Genomic DNA, 19,273 nt, shown 5'->3' on the forward strand with positions numbered 1-19,273 from the left:
TTACTGAAAACAAATTCAAATGAGTTTACTGAAAAAAAATGTACATTGTCAATTTAATCTACATATGCTGATATTTATTCCCTAAAATCTTAATTGATGAAAGAATTGTTTCCAGTAAAGCGCCAATGACGCAGTAGGTTTTAGGCTTCTGCAGTGAGGCGATACCCAAACTCGTGTTGGTAGTTATTTTTATTCGATTCAAACTTGATTTGCATATTCAATTTAAGTTTCACTCGTTTTAAGATTTATTTATTCATTTACATTAATATATATTGTATGTTTGTTCGCATTGATTGTAATTTGATTTCTGTTCGTTTTAAGTTTCATTTATACTTCAATAGGAAAATATTTGTTTTCGTTTTAAGCTTGATTTTCATATTCAATCTAGGCATTACTTACTTTATGATCTATTTATTCGTTTATACTATTACTTGTTGTATGCTTTTTTAAATGATTTTTTATTTACTTTCTAATCGTTTTTGGTCTTGTTTATTCTTTAATAGAGGCTTTTGATCATGTTGAGCTAGGAGATTAAAAGTCATTTTTGCCTGCTGATCTTAGGTCCAAAATGGCAATTTATATTATTTGAAAAAAATCTTTTTCGGAAAGTTTTTTTTTAAATTAATGTACAAGAAGAGGACAGGCACTTTCATCTCTATCTCATTGACCAGGGTAATAGCTCCCAGTTTTGATATTTTCTAATGGTAAACAGTGGATTTAAAAAGTCAAAGCACTGAGCTGAAATCAAATTTTGAGCATTAGCTAATAGAGCTCGTGATGGGGGCTGCAGCCTCCCATATACCTAGAAAAATCTTATTTTATTGTACCAGGTAAATACTCCTAGATGGACCCTTATTTGAAGTATTGGTTTGCAGAAGTTTTGACTTTAGCATTAAGAGCCTCATATTTACTCTTTCTTTTCATTAATTAAAAAAAAACTTTCCGAAAAATAAGTTTTTCAAAGAAAAGTTAAGGCTATTTTAAACTTAAGCTCAGCAGGTACAAATACCTGTTAAAATTGAAACTCGAAACAACCAGAAATTATTATTAAAGAATAAATGGAACCCAAAACGAACAGAAATTAAATAAACAATCATAGGAAAAAAGATACAACAAGTAATAATATAAATGAATAAATAGATCTTAAAGCAAGTAATGCTTAGATTGAATATGAAAATCAAGCTTAAAACGAAAAAATTAGTTTGCTATTAAAGTGTAAATGAAACTTAAAACGTACAGAAATTAAATAAAGAATCAATGCAAACAAACATACAATAGATATTAATGTAAATGAATGAATAAATCTTAAAACGAGTGAAACTGAAATTGAATATGCAAATCAAGTTTGAAAAAAACAAAAATCACTACAAAGAAGAGTTTGGGTATCGCCTTCTTCTCTCACTGTAAAAGTCTTAAACCAACTGTGTCATTGGCGCTTTACTCAAAACCAATTTTATTATAAATATTTTTTTTGTACTTAATATGGAAAATAAACATTAGAGTTATAGTAAAATTTTGAACTGATGAGCTTTCAGCAACTAATATCATTATATATCAAATATTCAGTTTAATTTATTAGTTCTTTCTAAAGTTGTTCAAGACGAATATAGTTTCACTACAAACAAGAGTTTGGATACTGCCCCCTTCCTTAACTGTAAATAAAAACCAAAAGCCTACTGTGTCATTGGCGCTTAATTGAAAACGAAAGGTATTTCAAATTTTTTCTTTTCCAGTTCTTATACCACTAAAAACAAAAATAAAATTACAGTGAAATAAATTCTTGAACTGATGGATCTTTCAACAATTAATATCATTATACATCAAATATTTAATTTGATGTTGTTTATACTCTCCAAGACGCATATAGTTTACAGTAAAGCGCCAATGATGCATTAGGTTTTAGACTTTTACAGTGAGAGAATGAGGCGATACCCAGACTCTGGCTTGTAGTGATTTTTGTTCGTTTCGAGCTTGATTTGCATATTCAGTTTAAATTTCACTCGTTTTAAGATTTATTTATTCATTTAAATTAATATCAATTGTATGTTTAGTTGCATGGATAGTTTATCTAATTTCTGTTTGTTTTGAGTTTCACTTATACTTCAATAGGAAATTTTTTTTTCGTTTTAAGCTTGATTTTAATATTCAATCTAAGCATTACTCGCTTTAAGATCTATTTATTCATTTATATTATTACTTGTTGTATGTTTTTGCTATGATTGTTTATTTAATTTCTGTTCGTTTTGGGTTTCATTTATTCTTTAATAGTAATTTCTGGTCGTTTTGAGTTTAAATTTTAAAAGGTATTTGCACCTGTTGAGCTTAAGTTTAAAATGGCCTTTACTTTTCTTTGAAAAAATTATTTTTCGGAAAGTTTTTTTTTAATTAATTTTTGTTCATTTCTGGTCGCAAAAAGTTTCAAGTTTTTAAAAAATTCCTTATTTCAAAATCAAAGTTTAAAAAATAAATAACATATTCATCAAAATATCAGAACTGGTATCAAAGTAACAATATCAAAGTGAAAAAAGTTTACCCCCTTTGAAATGAGCCCTTTGAAGTTTATGTGACAACCCCTTCTATATGAAGTGCTTCTGGGAAAAAAAATAAGCGGAGAGTGGGTGAGGCTAGCTGCCCTCCAATCACTTTTATTCTTAAAAAGTGAATTACAACTTTCAATTTCCAACCAAATGAACCCTGTATGAAGTTTATACGAGCATCCCTTCCATAACAACCATATATGCCCCAAGGGCATAACTTACAACGCCTACCCTCGTGAAAAAAGTTTGCCCCCTTTAAAATGAGCCCTTTGAAGCTTATGTGACAACCCCTTCTATATTAAGTGCGTCTGGAAAAAAATAAGTGGAGAGTGGGTGAGGCTAGCTGCCCCCCAAGCACTTTTATTCTTAAAAAGTGAATTACAACTCTCAATTTCCAATCAAATGAACCCTCTATGAAGTTAATACGAGCATCCCTTCCCTAACAACCATATATGCCCCCAGGGCATAACTTACAACGCCTACCCTCGGGCCCTGGGGGGCTATGTCGACACCGGAGTTTTTGTTATCTTAACTGTGAACTATTTTTAACAAAATGTATCTCAAAATTTTTATCTAATGCAGTGAGGGCGTGGAGAGGGGGGGGGCTAGTTGCCCTCCATTCTCTTTTGACTCTTAAAAAGTGAACGAGAACATTCAATTTCAAATCAAATGAACCCTCTCCGAAGTTTATACAAGCATCCCTTCCATAAAAACGACATATGCCCCCAGAGCATTACTTACAGCGCCGTTCTCCGGGCCATTGGGGGTTGCGACGACACAGGAGTTTTTCTTATCTGACCTTCGAATTATTTTTAATGAAATGACTATTTAAAAAAATTTTATCGGATAGGCTTGGGGAAAAATGGTGTGGGGGGGGGCTAGTTGCCCTCAGATATCTTTTTACTCTTAAAAAGTGAACTAGAGCTTTTAATTTCCAATCAAACGAGCACTCTCTGAAGTTTGTACGAGCATCCCTTTCATAAGAACCATACACGCCCCCAGGACAACACTAATGCCTACCCCCTGGGCCCTGGGGGGTTGTGTTGACACCGGAGTTTTTGTTATCTAATTTTTGAACAATATTTAAAAAACTGGCTATCTCAAAACTTGTAGTGGATGGGTTTAGGGGAAAAGGGACATGGGGAGGGGGGGGGGAGGCTAGTTGCCCTTAAATCTATTGTATCTTAAAAAGTGAACTAGAACTTTCAATTTTGAATCAAATGTGCCTTCTATGAAGTTTATACAAGCATCCCTTTCATAAGAACCAAACATGCCCTTAGGGCATAACTTAGAACGCCTTCGCCTGGGCCCTGGGGGGTTATATTGACACCGGAGTTTTTCTTATCCGACCTTTCAACTATTTTTTTTTGTAAAATGTCTATCTCAAAATTTTCATCAAATAGGTTTGGAAAAAGAAGGCGTGGGGGGGGGGGGGCTAGTTGCCCTTGGATCTCTTTTCACTATTAAAAAGTGAACTCAAACTTTCAATTTCCAATCAAATGAGCTCTCTGAAGTTTACACGAGTATCCCTCTCATCAGAACCATATATGCCCAGGGGGGTTGTGTCGACACCTGAGTTTTTGTTATCTGACTTGTGAACAATTTTTGACTTAATGGCTATTTCAAAATTTTTATCGGATGCATTTGGGAAAAAATGGGCGTGGGGGGGGGCTAGTTGCCCTCCAATCTCTTTCGACTCTCAAAAACTAAACTTGAAATTTCAGTTTCCAATCAAATTAGCCCTCTCTAAAGTGTTTACGAGCATCCCTTCAATAAGAACTATAGGCTCACCCAGGGCATAACATAAAATACCTGTCCTCGGGCCGTTGGGGGCTGTGTTGACCCTCAAAGTTCTTATCAGATGGCTTTGAGAAAAAAAGGCGTGGAGGGGGAGGTGGGGGTGGGGCTAGGTGCCCTTCAATCTCTTTTGACTCTTAAAAAGTGAACTAGAACTTTTGATTTCCAATCGATTGTGTCCTATCTAAAGATCATACCAACATCCCTTCCATAAGAACCATATATTCCCCTAGGACATAACTTGCAACGTCTGCCCCGGGTCCTGGGGGGTTATGCCAACCCTGGAGTTTTTGTTATATGATCTTTGGACTATTTTTAACAAAATAGCTATCTCAAAATTTTTATTGGATGCATTTGGGAAAAAAGGGCATGGGAGGGGGCTGGTTACCCTCTAATATCTTTTGACGCTTAAAAAGTGAACTACAACTTTTAATTTCCAATCAAATGAACCCTCTCTGAAGTTCAAACGAGCATTACTTCCATAAGAACCATATATGCCCCCAGGGCATAACTTATAACCCTTGCCCTCAAGACCTTGGGGGGGGGGGGAGTGTCATGCTCAAAGATATAATTCCCAGAACTTTCAACTACGTTGAACAAAATGGCTATCTCAAAATTTTGATTGGATGTGTTTGGGGAGATAGTGGGTGTGGGAGGGGCGTTAGTTGCCCTCCTATCACTTTTGACTATTAAAAAGGGGACGAATTTCCAATCGAGTGAGCCCTTTTTGAAGTTTCTATAACAACACTTTCTATAAAAATCTTATATTCCCCCAGGGTACAACTTACAACCCTTACCCTGAGGGCTGTGGGGGGGGGGTGTCATCTTCAAAAGACCTAATTTCCAGAATTTTGAACAAAAGGGATATCTCAAAATTTTGATTGGATGTGTTTGGAAAAAAGGTGGGCGTGAGAGGGGGGTTAGTTGCCCTCCAATCTCTTTCGACTATTAAAAAGGGCACTAGCCCTTTGAATTTCCAATCGAGTGTCCTTTTTGAAGTTTCTATGACAAAGCTTTCTATAAGAACCGTATATGCTCCCAGAGCATAACTTACAATCCTTGCTCTGAGAGCAGAGAGGGGAGTTGCCTCCTTAAAAACATAATTACTGTGTGTAAATAAACTATGTAGAACAAAATGGCTACCTCAAAATTTTGATTGGATGTGTTTGGGGAAATGGTGGGCGTGGAAGGATGTTCGTTGCCTTCCAATCACTTTTGACCCTTAATAGGGGAACCAGAACCCTCGATTTCCTATCGAATGAGCCGCCTTTGAAGTTTTTACGACGACCCCTTCCATATGAAGTGCATCTGGGGAAAAATATTAATAAATAAATAAATAATAAAACATTGGAGCCGTATGGCCTTTGCTATAGGCAACGCTACAGCGTTGCCTCTGATATTTAGGATAATCCTAAGTATAATATTAAGAACGTAAATAGATTGAATTAAAAACAAGTCTTCCAAATGAAAGCTCAGAGCAACATTAAAACAGTCACTATCCTATTTTTTAGGCAGGTACCCCTTCTTGCTGTGGAAAACAGCAAAATATTAAGGAATGTGCAAAAAAGAAAAAAAATGAGGAATATTCCCGTTTAATTCTTTGTAAAACAAATCTTCTGGTAGCAATTACCCCCTCTTTGTCAGGGGAACTTCCCACTATTTATGCTAAGGTTTGACTTCTTTTAATCCCAATGATTCAGAAATGAATTATCTGACGCAAGAACAATTGAACAACTGACATAAGTTAAAAGAGAAAGGAATAAAGAAAATATCATCACAACTCTTCATGAAGGAAAGGGTTCATGTTATGTTAGATTTTGCTGTAAAATATATATTTTTTTCCATATATTTTGGAAAGTAATTGCTAAATAGAACACATATAATTGCCAACTGACTATGTTGGTTATATTCTCAAATGCTTTCAAAAGAGCACCTGTCAAACTTAAGTGTAAAGAGTACAAGGTGGAATTGGGTGGCAGCCATTATTTGTCAGATAATTTCTGACCTTTTCAAGGGTTAATCTTGCTCTTTTCTTCCATTTAAAATAATTTTCCGTTTAGTAAAATAAAAGGAAGGAGGACTAATTTTGCTAATTCTTTTGCTAATAATTTTTAATTTGCTAATAATTTTGCTAATTAAATTTTGCTACTCCTTGTTGTGTTGTGGGGCAGCACTCCTCTTTTATTTTCTTTTTCCTTATCCTCAACTGGAGTCTTTAGTTTGTAGATGGTAAGGTATGGAAATTTGTAAACTTTTTTTTTTAATTAGGATTATAAAATAGAGTACGGTAGGCCTAAAAAAGGGATCCTCAAAAGTTTGTAATATAATCAGTAATAACAAAACAGAAAAAGAAAATTGGATTCCACTTTTTCTAGCCTGCTAAATAGTATAAACAAAAAACATAAAGAAACTAACCTGGCTCTAAAAATAAACATACTAGAGATCATTGGACTCATTTAGAAGACGGGACTATATATTTCAGAAATGAGATTGAAAATTCTGTATAGTCTCTAGAAATCTTAAGAAATAATTCAGGATATTCCAAATTTTTGTTATCTCATGAAGTTTTGGATCTTGACCAAATTTTCGGAGATTTTTCTATGCATATTAGTTTTGGGCCCAGTAGACTGTAACAATTTGAGCTGCTATCTGACTCATGCACTTGAAGAAGTGCATTTTTTTTCTGTAATCTCGTCATTTGCACATCTACAAAGGAGTCTGAGCTTTTGGGTAACCCAAACCCTATCCAGCCTCTTTTGGGGACAGGCAAGGGGAGTTGACACGTTTTTGTCACCAACATTTTTACCAGAAGAGGTTGTCAAATCCAACCAAACTTGTGGGGAGATAAGCATTAGTGCCCTACTTGTACGTTTTGGTACAGGAGGCAATCTGACTTCTACCAAAAAAAAGGCGGTCTCTATATTTGTTCTCATAGCACCCTCTGTCAGAAGGAGCTGTTGGATCTCAGCCACTTACTTGATTGAAAATGTAAGTAGGAATGTGTCCTAGTTTTAAGTATTTTTGGGTCCACATCTGGTCTGAACTTTGTGTGGAGAGGGAATCCCTCTATTCTTTGTCATCATGACATCTATAAGAATGGGTTGCTAGATGTAAATAAAACTTGGTGGGAAGCAAGAGCTTGTGTCCTACTTGTGCTTTTTTTGGAGTCCTTTGCTTATTCTACCTCTAGGTCATGTAATTACGACCTGCTATAAGAGGCTGTTGAATTTCAGCACAGCTTGGTGGAAAATGAAACAAGTTCACCAGGTGTACCTTTTCAGGGTCCAAACAGGAGCCGATCTCTTGTAGAGGGATTATTTTTCAGTTTTCGTCATAGGTAAATCTAGCAAAATAATCTGTTCAATCCCAACCACAGTTAAAGAGAGGCAAATTAATAATGCCCTAGGCTTTCTCTTTGGGTGTCCAATCCGGTGTTTGCACATGAGGGGAGGGCCTTCATTTTGATTATTTAGATATATACCAAAAGAGTGTATTTGATGTCAATAAAACTCACTCTAAAAAAATTTATTGGTTCTAATTATGCCTTTAAGAGTCCAGGATTGATTTGACCTTTGTGGGGGAGAAGAAAGAAGGAAATCTGAATTCTTGTTATAGGCTTGTCTACCAGAATGGGACATTGAATTCAAACTTGACAGGAATTAAGAGGCAGCCTCAAAGGATTATCTTTTTGTATGGTCTATACTTGATCCAACCTCTTGGGCTGTAGGGAGGGGGTATCAAATTTTTTCATCAGTTTAATTAACAGGCATTCTGGCGGAATTCATTCAACACATCCTGGCTGACAGCTACAATTGTGGTGTCATGTCCCCATGCTTGATGGCACATCTGTGAGGGCAGAGCTATACTCTTGTCATCTGCATCCATATAAAGGGCCTAGTCTCTGTCAATTAAAGAGGGTAAGAATTAACAGCTAACCTTTTGTTGCACCGTTAGATGGCTCCAGTCCGATCTGAAAGCTTTGTCTCTTCTGTTGCTCTGCAACTATGAACCAAGGGACTCAGTTGCTGCAGCACATTTTTGAGACACTTCGAGGGGACTTGAAACCAAAGGTTTAGCTTTTGCTATTACTAAAACCTCCTCCTATTCCCTGATCGTAGTTTACTACAAGTAAATTACAATTATGCATTAGGATTATAGTTGTAACTGGAAATATTCATCGGAATTGCTAAGGGTTTCAACCAGTAAGGACAGCACGTTTTATTGGGCATTCATGGATTTCTCTTTTGCCAAACAAATATTGAACTCCAAAAGCTATGAAGCTTAATCATGTGAAATACAGAGGGAGGGCAGGGACACAGGTATGCAGTAAAAAAAAAAGATGTTTGTTGGGAATTGAATTTATAGCTATCACGACGCGTTGACGACAAGGGTCAATGAACATAAACGTGTAGTTGTATGAAATTTGATTAAAAATGGAGAACAGATCTATAACATATAATGTTAATTCTAGGATAAAACTTGGCAATGAGGTGTGATATGTTATTCTGTATAAATGAATTGGTGCAATCACAATATATGCGTCGTTAAGGAGTGGCTTAGGATGCTTGAGTGACCTTGAATAGTTCTACTAAATAGCCCGTAAGTTGGAAAGAGAAATACCAGACGCCCCAGGTTAGACTGAGCAAGACTGTAAAACAATTACTTAAAATTTTTCGGGATGGTAGCCATCAGAGAAACTTTGAATTATACAAGACTAGCTTACCTGCCGCGTGTTGCTGGGATCTCAAATGAAAGGAAGTTCAAGGAACCTCCCTTGAAAAATCCGCCCTCCATGGAAAATTCTTCCCCGCGAAAAATCCCCCCCGCCCGTTTATTTTACAATGATCATATTTTTAAACTTAAAAGAATTTATGAAAATTAGATTAGGATTATAAAATTTCGCTTTACCACCTCAACGCTATCTATTCTAATTGTTTGTGTTGAGGGGCCTCTAATTTCAGTCAGCACAAAAATAAATTGAAAAATGAATATGGTATGGAGGGGGGGATTTTATATCTAAACTCTTCACAAGAGTGTACTCAACACCTTTTTAAAGTTTCTAAGCAAGTGGATGAACAATGTAGTACTGCATACAGGACGCACATACAGACAGACATACAACTGATTATCTATATAAGCTATCGTTAATTTGAGCCAATCAGATTTTTCACAGAATTCTTAGTGTGAACGGGGCTTTTAGGCCATGGGTATCAAGATTTTTCATAGAATTTCTGATTGACTAATACTTAACCTTGTAAACCTTATAGAGAAAAAACTGCAAACAAAAATAATTAGTAAATGGAAAAGCTGAATAATAAAGAAGTGAAGTCTGATGAGGAGCTCATCAGAGTTCAAGAATATCTGTGCGACATGAAAAGCAAGGACTACATGAGGTTTGAGATAAAGACCTATACATTGGATAATTACGGTATTAGTTGATTTCTGTGTTTAAATTATCCATTGTGAAAGACAAAATCTTATAACTAGCACCAGTTAATACTGGGTTTCGGAACAGACTGAATCTTAGTATTGGTAAAATCTTTTTGTGAATGGGCCTTAAAGGGAAACTGTCAAGGCTAACTATAATAGCTTAAAAAATAAAGATTTGCCCTTTGTTGATAAATATTGTATTCCTTTTTTAAATATATCATACAATCTTCCTAGGAGGCCTTAAATACACTTGAAAGGGGTCTACCCCTGTTAATTTTAACACGAATATAGATATATATTTGCTTTCTTACCTCTTCGCATGGGTGGGATACTCTTCTTGGCACTCGATCAAAATTTAAAGGTAGCATTTGTAATTGGGATCGTTCCCGTGGTTCTGAAAAAAAAGATGCTCTTAGGAAAAATCGAAATCCTTCTGATAACTCTTTCCTCCCTCCAAGTTTCAGCTCTGGTCCCACTAATGATCGCGTGTGTGGAAATACTACGTGAAGCAATCTGTTTTGTAATATTGGAAAACAAAAATTCCTGTTTTCAGTCAAAAGAATGCACCAGGAAACTCTTTTCAACTCTAGTTTATTTCTGCCAAATAAAATGTTCGACTTGTAATCTGTTTATTATTTTAGTCTTGTTATGAGGATTTGTGAAATCTATCTATAAGTATAAAAGTGTCGTAAGGATGCCATCGATAGCCGACAAAAAGGACGAGGAATCCCAAATAGAAGCCTACAAAGACGAACAAGATGTGAAGGTACTCAATGGAAAACCCGAAGTGAAAGTAAGTTTATTTATTTTACTTCTTTTCTGCCAAAATATTCATGAAAATTTCCCCCTTACTTTTATAAGAGTCAGATATTGAAAAAGAAAAAGAAATATACAAGTATTTTTCATCAGGATTGTTTGTTCGATTTTTTTCTTTTTTGCTCATGTATCCTTTATTAACGAGTTATTTTTGCCATGGAGCTCAATGGTCGGTTCCAGGAAGTTCTTTTAATGCAATGAGTGGATTCTTTAGTTCCCATGTGGCCCAAAGGTGCAATTTGTTGGGTCAAGAATTAAGCTAGAATGACATTATGGATAGCTAAATGAGGAAATGAAATGGGCGTGGTGTTTATTGTGTTTCATGGATTGCTGCAGTTTTATAAATTTAGTCTTGCTTGAAAGAGGTTCTAGGTTGAAATATTTGAAAATGTCTGGAATAAACCGAAGATCTCCAAAACTAGGAATATCTTCTCTTCATTCTGTCTCTAATCGACGTCCGCATCCAATTGCATTGCCGGGCCAAGGCCTTGATAATTTTCAGGCTCAGGTTTCAAGTCCATTAAGTCCAACACTTCCTCCTTTTTTGATATCTCAACCTTCTGTTGATGTTGATAATAATGATTGTTCACCTTTTGTTGGTAGATATCAGGGATTACTGTCACCAGTTTCTGCTACCAATTCTACGTTCTCTATGCGTTCGATTTGGGACGAAGTTGCATCAAGAATGCAATTACAACCTTCAACAACAAGAATTTCAAGGTCTTTGAATCCATCTCCGAACAGGGAACAACTTTCGCCTTTTCAAAGACCTCTCTCAAACGAGCCTCCATTGCGAGGAATTTTGATTAACTCAAGAGCCGGTTCGCCAAGAAGCCCCAATCGAAGATCCCCTTGTATTGATAGACCTGACAGAGTGCCTCTGTGGACCTTCGATGCTATTTCTGCTTCTGATGGCGATATTCCCGTCTCAAGACGTCGCTCTGTCGTGTCTCTTAATATTGCTGTGTCAGGAGCAGATTATTCTAGGAGAAATTCGTCACCTAAACGGTCCCGAGAGCCTTCAAGATCAAGTTTCTCTGGTAGTCCGGATCCCTTTAGGAAATTAAATAACTCAAGACGATCCAGCTTGAAGAGTCCTTCTAGATGCGCAGCTGCAGGATTTGATATTAGAATGAATGATGGATCTGTAACTAAATACAATTCTTCTAATCCTTCTAGTGATGAAAATAGTGGCAGGTCCAGTTTCAAAAGAAGCAAGAAGGCTGACGTAAAACCCCCCAAAATGGTGAAGGTAAGCTATACTTTTTTCTTTTATTAAGTGTAATCTGAACACTGTTTATTTTAAAACCTTTTACTCCCATGAGGGTAGATTGAAAGCATAAAATTTTAATCAAACCATTTACTGTAATGAACTGTAATGATTGGCGATCTTTCCAAGGGTAAATAGAAGCCTTAGTAAATAGTAAACGAACATTTGAAAATATTTTATGCGCAACCGGTGAAGTCTATGATTCAGTTAATGCATGAAATAATTAGTGATTTTATGAAATAAGGGGGCGTTTTAGTTAACGTTTATAAAAGAGACTCTTGATTACAAATTAAGTAGATGCTTGATGAAATGATGATTATATAAAATAACATCTTTTTATATCAGGACGTGTTTTTATATCATGACTATGCTATAATTTTATACAAAAGGACTAATAAATAAACATTCGAAGAAAGTTAGACTTGTAATGCATTGTGTAATTTGAGATCTTTCCGATATTTTTATCAAAAGCTTGGTTTTCCAAAAGAACTTTTGGAAAAATAATTCCGACTTCTGCTCTTGTCAGTGAATTACATTAGAAAGGTGAGAATGTTTTACCTTATTGGGTCTTGAAGCGAACTGTAACGTTGTCCAGGATTTTTTTTTTATTCTAAGGACCTCCCCAATGAACAAATTATACAAATTTTGTATTTTTAGCCCAAAAGCTAATTAAATAAACTTAGAAACGCGAGAATATTGCGCCATTTGAATAAAATATTGAGAGTAGACATTGTCCTTGACGATTGACGGACTAGGTCCTCCTCTCCACATGACCGTGAGACTACGATCGAATAGAACTGAGGGTCGTAGAATATTGCAAGAGGGCTCTCTTTAATGAAAATTGTTAGTTCTAGTGCTCTTTCTTCGAGTCCAAAGGGACTGTGCTGTAGCAAGGCCCGTTCATTGCCTTTTTGCCTCCTTTTCTCGTCATGGCAAAAGTTGATGTGAGATTGAAAGCCAAGATAGCTATTTTAATGAGAAAAAGCGAAATAAAAAAAAAAAAAAATCTTGAAGACAGCCTTCCTGAATTACCCTCAATAAAACGTTAGAAAAGACTAGAAATTAAAGTCAAAGAATAAGTTTTTTTTCAAATGAAAGTGAAGAGTGACATTAAAACTGAAACGAAACAAAAATTATCCCTTACAAGGGCGGCTCCGGCCCCCTTAACGCACCACCCTTCACGTTAAAGTTTGAATTTTTTCCACCCATACTTCAAGAGCGAATGGTCTAAGCTGAGAGCAATGTAATGTAAAGTTCATTTAATTTTTAATATGCCTGGTAAATGGAAGAATTTATTGATTTGCATTTGCTTAGACAAAGAAATTTTCAGTTCAAGTGTTTTGAAAGGCAATCGTTAAATAAAAAAAATTGTAAGTTCCAACTGGTTATTTTTTTAAATTCTAAATCGTGTCAGTTAAGCCCTAGTTAAAGTTAGGCGTAAGAAGTAGGGGGATGGGGACACGGTGGCACCCCTCACATATGTGATGACATCCGTCCGTTTTGAGTTCTTCTATATCCTTCTTTCCATTCATTAGTTATATCCCCCCCCCCCCGCTGGGGAAGATAGTGTCTGAGAACCCCAAAGGCCCAACTATGATAGAAAATGTTACTTCCTGTCAAGTTTGGATGAGATTTCGCAACATCTTCAGGTAGATCCGACAATAATAGGATCGTGCTTTCCCTCCCCCAGCAATGTGTAAGATTACACATATACTTCGTTCAGTCTAGTTCAGGCTTATTATGTATTAAACATTTTAAAAAATAATTGGTAAATAAAACATTTATGCCGCATTAACCACATACCACAAATAAACCACATAGCTAATTGCTATATTTCTTGTACTCTCAAATGGTTTCTGTAATACACCCGCCAAACTTTACCGTAAATGACGAGGAGTTAAAAGACAATATGAACAAAAACACCGTTTAGTATGGCGCTTTTTGTTGCTGGAGCCTAATAAAACAAAACATCCCTGTAGCATTCCCTTATTAAAATAAACTTTTAAAAACTGTTTTCCCGAAAAAGCCTTTCGAAGGAAAGTAAAGAGCCATATTAAAACTTGAAACGAGCAGACATAAAGCCATAGAATATATCAAACTTAAAACGACCAGAAATTACTATGAATGAATAAATGAAGCCCAAAACGAAAAAAATTGAAATGGAATAATAGGTATAAAAATAAAATAAAACATCATTTTCGAATTGGATTCAAAACCAGAAAATGATTCTTTTTTCTAGCGAATCTGGGAATATAAGTGAAAACGAGGGGTACAAAACGGATTGGGCTTTATATAAAAAATATATCAAATTGATTTAAGTTGTAAATGCACAAATGAAAAAATTCAGTGAGCTGAAAGAAACGAGTTAAAAACTAAGTTATGTAAAGCGTAATCTGTTTTGCGCTCCTTGTTTTCACTTATATCTATGCATTCTGGGGGAAAAAATATTTCTTCTATTTAGTTCATTTTGAAAACGAGTTATTTTTTACATTATTAATTTCAACTTTCTAGTCTTCTCTAAGATTAAAAATATTCTTTAATCTTCTCTAATACAAAAACTTGTCTTTACACTGATAAAATTTGGAAGTGGTAGGAAAAGGGTCCACAGATTTAACAAATTTATGCGACAAATACAAATAAACAAAAGCGAAATTATTATTGTGATTATTCTGCCGCGATCTGAAGTACTGATGGTAACATATCGTGTTTTACTTAAGGTTCGTCTTAAGTCTGATACTTCATCTAAACATAGTAGCAAAACACGTCGTCCTAGGCTTTGAAATTGCTTCTACTGACGCTCAAGGCTTTCAATGGGGGGCGTAATTTGCTATCGGGTAGGGGGGCAGCTGCTCCTCCCAGACGTTGGTTCGCCCCTCCCCCCGCTTAAATTTAGTTTCTTCAAAAATCTTGTCAAAACTAAGATAAGCCGCCATAATTCAAACATCAACAGAAACGGATTCTTTAGTATATTTTTACCTTTATAGTACTATAAAGTATCTTTATAGTACTTTTATAGTACTTTCATGGTACCAAATGGCTCATTTTTCAGTTTTACTGTCATTTTTACTTGATTTATGAAAATTGGCTCCAACTTTGCTCCCTCCCCTCTGGATTTCGACGAAATTACGCCACTGGCTTTCAACCTTCAGGGGTGTCTGATTTCAGTCAGAAGATGATTTATGAAAAATCATTAGTAGACTAGGAGGATGATTATGCAAGAGGCTATATTGATGCTATATTATTGTGCTGTCATCGGAAATGCATATACTGATAACATTTGGAAGTAATGAACATTCAGAAGTGGTGAAAAAATTAATCATAAATTTAACAAATTTGCATGACAAACAATATACATGTCTGAGTGGAGGAAAACGAGTTAAAAATAACAACGAATTTAAAAATAACAGATATTGCTATGCACTAATAAATGGCACCTAAAACGTCCAGAAATAAAATTTTATCAAATCTAAGAATTTTGTTGAACTAATATCCAATTTAGGAAGAATCCGTTTACCGTTCAAAATATTTAGCTTGAAAAACAGTCGATGCATTTCTACCACCTGTCTGCATATCAGCCAAAGAAGCGTAAATCTTAACCAAGTCGCTCTGGGGATAGGTTTGAATTTAACTATTCCAGTTATTCAAGCAAAATATTGCAAACATGAATGTAATGTAGGCTACGTATCGCACATGTACTTACGTTCACTTTTTTTTAGCTGAAGCAATATATTTGTATTAAGTAGGGCCCCGAACACTGACTTCTCATGGATAACTGCGTGGGAAGGTTTCAGATTTGAACCTTACCCCTCCTCTTTGTGTCCTATGACAAATTTGCGTAAGTTTGTGTCATCTGGAAGAAATTCTTCTGGAATCCATGTTATGGAGCCAAATGGGTCTTTATTTTTGTACTACTTAATTACTTATATAGGCTTGTGTCTTAATTGCTGCCGAATTTACACAGTGTTTAAAAGGAATCTTTTCATTCGGGTCAGACAAAATCCCAAGACTGTCATTGCATGATTGCCTTTAGAAGAAATCAGAATGTAAAACACACTTTGAGAATTTCTTACACCCTACAATTTATTGCATTCCATTTCAGAAATAACTTGTCTTCATTTCTATATTAGATATTTCTGCTGTTCAGTCAAAAAAAAGTCGCATTTATATCTTTATATGACTCTGTCTACCGATCTGGTGAAGTCACTGTTAGGCTGTATGTATGATCTTGTTTTTCTCACAATAGTTTTGTTCACAATAGAACTATTCAGTAAGTTTTCATAAGAACGCTTCATATCAATATTCTTCACAAAGCGCTAGAGAAGTATTTTTGTGGATACGGTATCAGCTATCGTACTCTACAGCTACACAATACCGAACAACATTGTAAAGTGCGCCATGCATGGTTTGAAGAGACATACTGCGGCAGGTGTTTCAAGCGTAGCGGAACAAGTGATGCTCCGAGATGTACACAAGGTTTTGCAACCCTTGGAACGATACAAGTACGGTTGATAGTCCACCTTAACGCTCAATTTGAAGTTAATTGGCTCCAAGTACGTTAAAAATGAAGGACTAAAGATGTTTGACCCTCTTTCTACTTTAAGAAGTTGTTGAATACATTCTTGCGAAGGTTTGATGTATAAATTGTTTTTAACCCCCAACCCCCCCCCCTACTAAGTTCCTCTTTTTTTCGGATACTTTTCGCGCTGATTGAAATTAGAGACCCCTGAACACAAATACTTGACAGTCGCTTGCGTTATTATCTGGATATTAATTATCCAGCAACGCCTGACGGGTAAGTTAATAATCCTAACCTAATTTTTTAAATACTTTTAAATTCAAAAACACGATCATTATTTTACTTGTGGGAAAATTTCTTCTGGGGGAAATTTTCCGCGGGAGGAAGTTATCCCCAGGGGGGAATTTTCCTTGAATTTCCTTTCTTTTGAGATAGCAGTAGCGCACGAGGGGTAAGCTAGTAAACCGTGGCTGAATAGCCATATTTTATGGTGTAAAATTGATACGTCTAATTAATATTGCTTGTCTATGTACTTGTTAATATTATATGTACTGGTTCATCGCCCTCGACCATCTGACGGCAGTAATTATATTTGGATTGGAGAAGCAGAGTATTGAGCGCTAAAACAATAGTGTTAGTAAAATATTGAATTTATTTTCGGTCATTTATTTCGGTAAATTTAAAGTATTTATGATAAATTGAAGTAGCTGTATTTTTGCTCAAAAGAAACAACTCCATTGATTTTCTAGTTAAATGATCCTCGCTCAAACTGTTTTTTTTTGTATAATTATTTAATATCTGACGAATTCACATCCTTCTTTAAAGAAGGTTCATTTGCAACTTTTGATGCTCATGGTTAATGGAACAATTTTCCGAGTAAGATTCACCAAGGTGTCTTAATCAGGAGTAGTCTTTCATGTTTGTATCCAGACACGCACACCTATATTTATTTTGGAGAGAGGGTAATATTGTAGGGTGGGCAATAACTTGGGAAAAAATGCCAAAAATAGGTAAAGCATATGGAAAGTATGATAAATTGCGACAACAGATTGCATGCCTGCTTTTATCTATTCTAGGTTTGTTGCATGAATATTATAGAAAATAGCTTGCGTAACAAATATTCTTTGAAGTTTATTATTTTGTGCCATTGATCCGAAGATCCTTTCCTAATGTAAGCTTCCATACAATGCTAATGCTCCTTGATGAATTGCAATTCTCTGGCTTGATTTTTGGATTTGAACACAAACTGATCTAGAACAACAAACAAAATAAGACCTACAGAAGATAAGTTAATATTCTTACAATTAGTGACAAGCCGTGAAAAACATTCAACAGAATTTCGTTTGGAAATTCCTATTAACTTGGAGTTTTGGTTTTTACTAGAGCATAAAACGAAAGAAATGAGTAATGTGAAAGCACTTAACACTTTATTACTTTATGCTTGAAAAACCACTAGCTCTTATACCAGCACCTATTTCTGAAAAGTTCTTCAAAAATGGCACATTTTTTTTTTAAATTACCCTGTTTTTCCTTTGGTAATTACCTGCTTAAATTTCTATTCGTAAATTTAATTTAAATGACATTAAAGATCAAAATTTAAATTTAAAAAAGAAATTGACTTATAAATGGCGGTGGTTGCCGCCCCCATGTCCCTTTCTTCATGCATAAGATCCGCACGTAGGCTACTTTCCCATAAAACTATGACAAAGTAAAATATTTATCCAATTGATAGGTTTATTTACGCAGGTAGCGTTATTAGTAAGAGTAATGGGCACAGGAAAGCCGTAAAAAGTAGAATAAATATGGTACAGGGTGTTTTCTAGGAGTTGAAAAAAGAGTTATGTATATTAGGGCAAGTCTTAGAGCATCAATCAGGACACTAGAAACCACAGTAATGACACTGATCAAATATGGCTCTGTTGTGTTGTTGCTTCAAAAGGTTGATGAAAATTTGCTATGTGTTTTTAAGAGGAAATGTGTTGAGGCTAGTTTTAGGTACTCATTTGAATGACCGTATATAAACAGTAAACAGTACGAAAAATATGGTTTGGTCCCATTGTCTATGGCTATAATGAAATAAAGGTTAAGATAGCTAGGTCCCTGTTTACGGGTGAAGGATGATAGACTGCGGGATATTGGGTATTTAGTAATCCTACTGGAGCTAAGAGCAGGACATCCTCGAATTGCCTGGTAAGAAGGTATAGCAAAGGGATTTAAAAGACGTAGGAAGTTCCTAGGTGGGAGTGAAACTGTGAATGGAGTAAGGGAGAGGGTGAGTGTGAGCACCTGTTTTGGCCTCAGGTGGCTCGATGCTGTGATCAGTTTTCATTGTAGTAGTAGCCTGACAATATTTTACGACTTCTGGTTTGATATGGTCATCCATGAAAAAGGCGTATCTGTCACTATCTTTCTCGAGAATAATTTGAAATTTTCTATTTCGTTTTAGAAAAAGGCTGGAAACTTTTGCATTCTTAAATAAGTTGGATTTATTCTCAGCAATCCACTTTTCTAGAGTATTTCCCCCTTTTCTGCAATTATAAAAGTTTCTTATACTAATAACTTTTGAGTAGCAGATTCAGAATCAGTAGCTTTTACTCATTTGGAATCAGCTGTAAAAGTATACTCTTTTTATGTAAAAATTCAGTTTTTTGTTCATTTCTATTGTCGGTATTTATTGTTTGCCTGCCATTCTAATCACGAACAGTTCGAAAAAAAGCGAAAACGCCAATTTGTGGGCTTAGTTGAGCCTTTTTATGGTGTCTGCACCTGATCTGACGTTTGTGGGAGTTGTTGGAGAGAATAGGGGCATTAACATTTCTGTGTCAGCCTAATTACTCAGCACACTGGTAGAATTGATTCAACAATACCTGGTTAGCATTACAGTTGATGTCACGAGGTATTTATTTT

The 19,273-nt window shown here is 35.5% G+C and overlaps 1 protein-coding gene across 7 annotated transcripts in view; it reads left to right on the plus strand.

Annotated features, from left to right (window-relative positions):
* LOC148952344 (uncharacterized) overlaps nucleotides 1-19,273 on the plus strand; it is a 363,983-nt gene that overhangs the window by 21,532 nt on the left and 323,178 nt on the right. For all 7 annotated transcript variants that reach the window (XM_089089795.1, XM_089089796.1, XM_089089797.1 and 4 more), the window contains exon 2: nucleotides 10,406-10,557. In XM_089089795.1, the coding sequence (XP_088945921.1) occupies nucleotides 10,459-10,557 (99 nt within the window). In that variant the 5' untranslated portion in view covers nucleotides 10,406-10,458. The remainder of the gene's footprint in view (nucleotides 1-10,405; nucleotides 10,558-19,273) is intronic.

The sequence above is a fragment of the Artemia sp. Qi Xiang Cuo genome, chromosome 5, assembly GCF_049724085.1.
Source record: "Artemia sp. Qi Xiang Cuo chromosome 5, ASM4972408v1, whole genome shotgun sequence".
Taxonomy (NCBI): Eukaryota; Metazoa; Arthropoda; class Branchiopoda; order Anostraca; family Artemiidae; genus Artemia; species Artemia sp. Qi Xiang Cuo.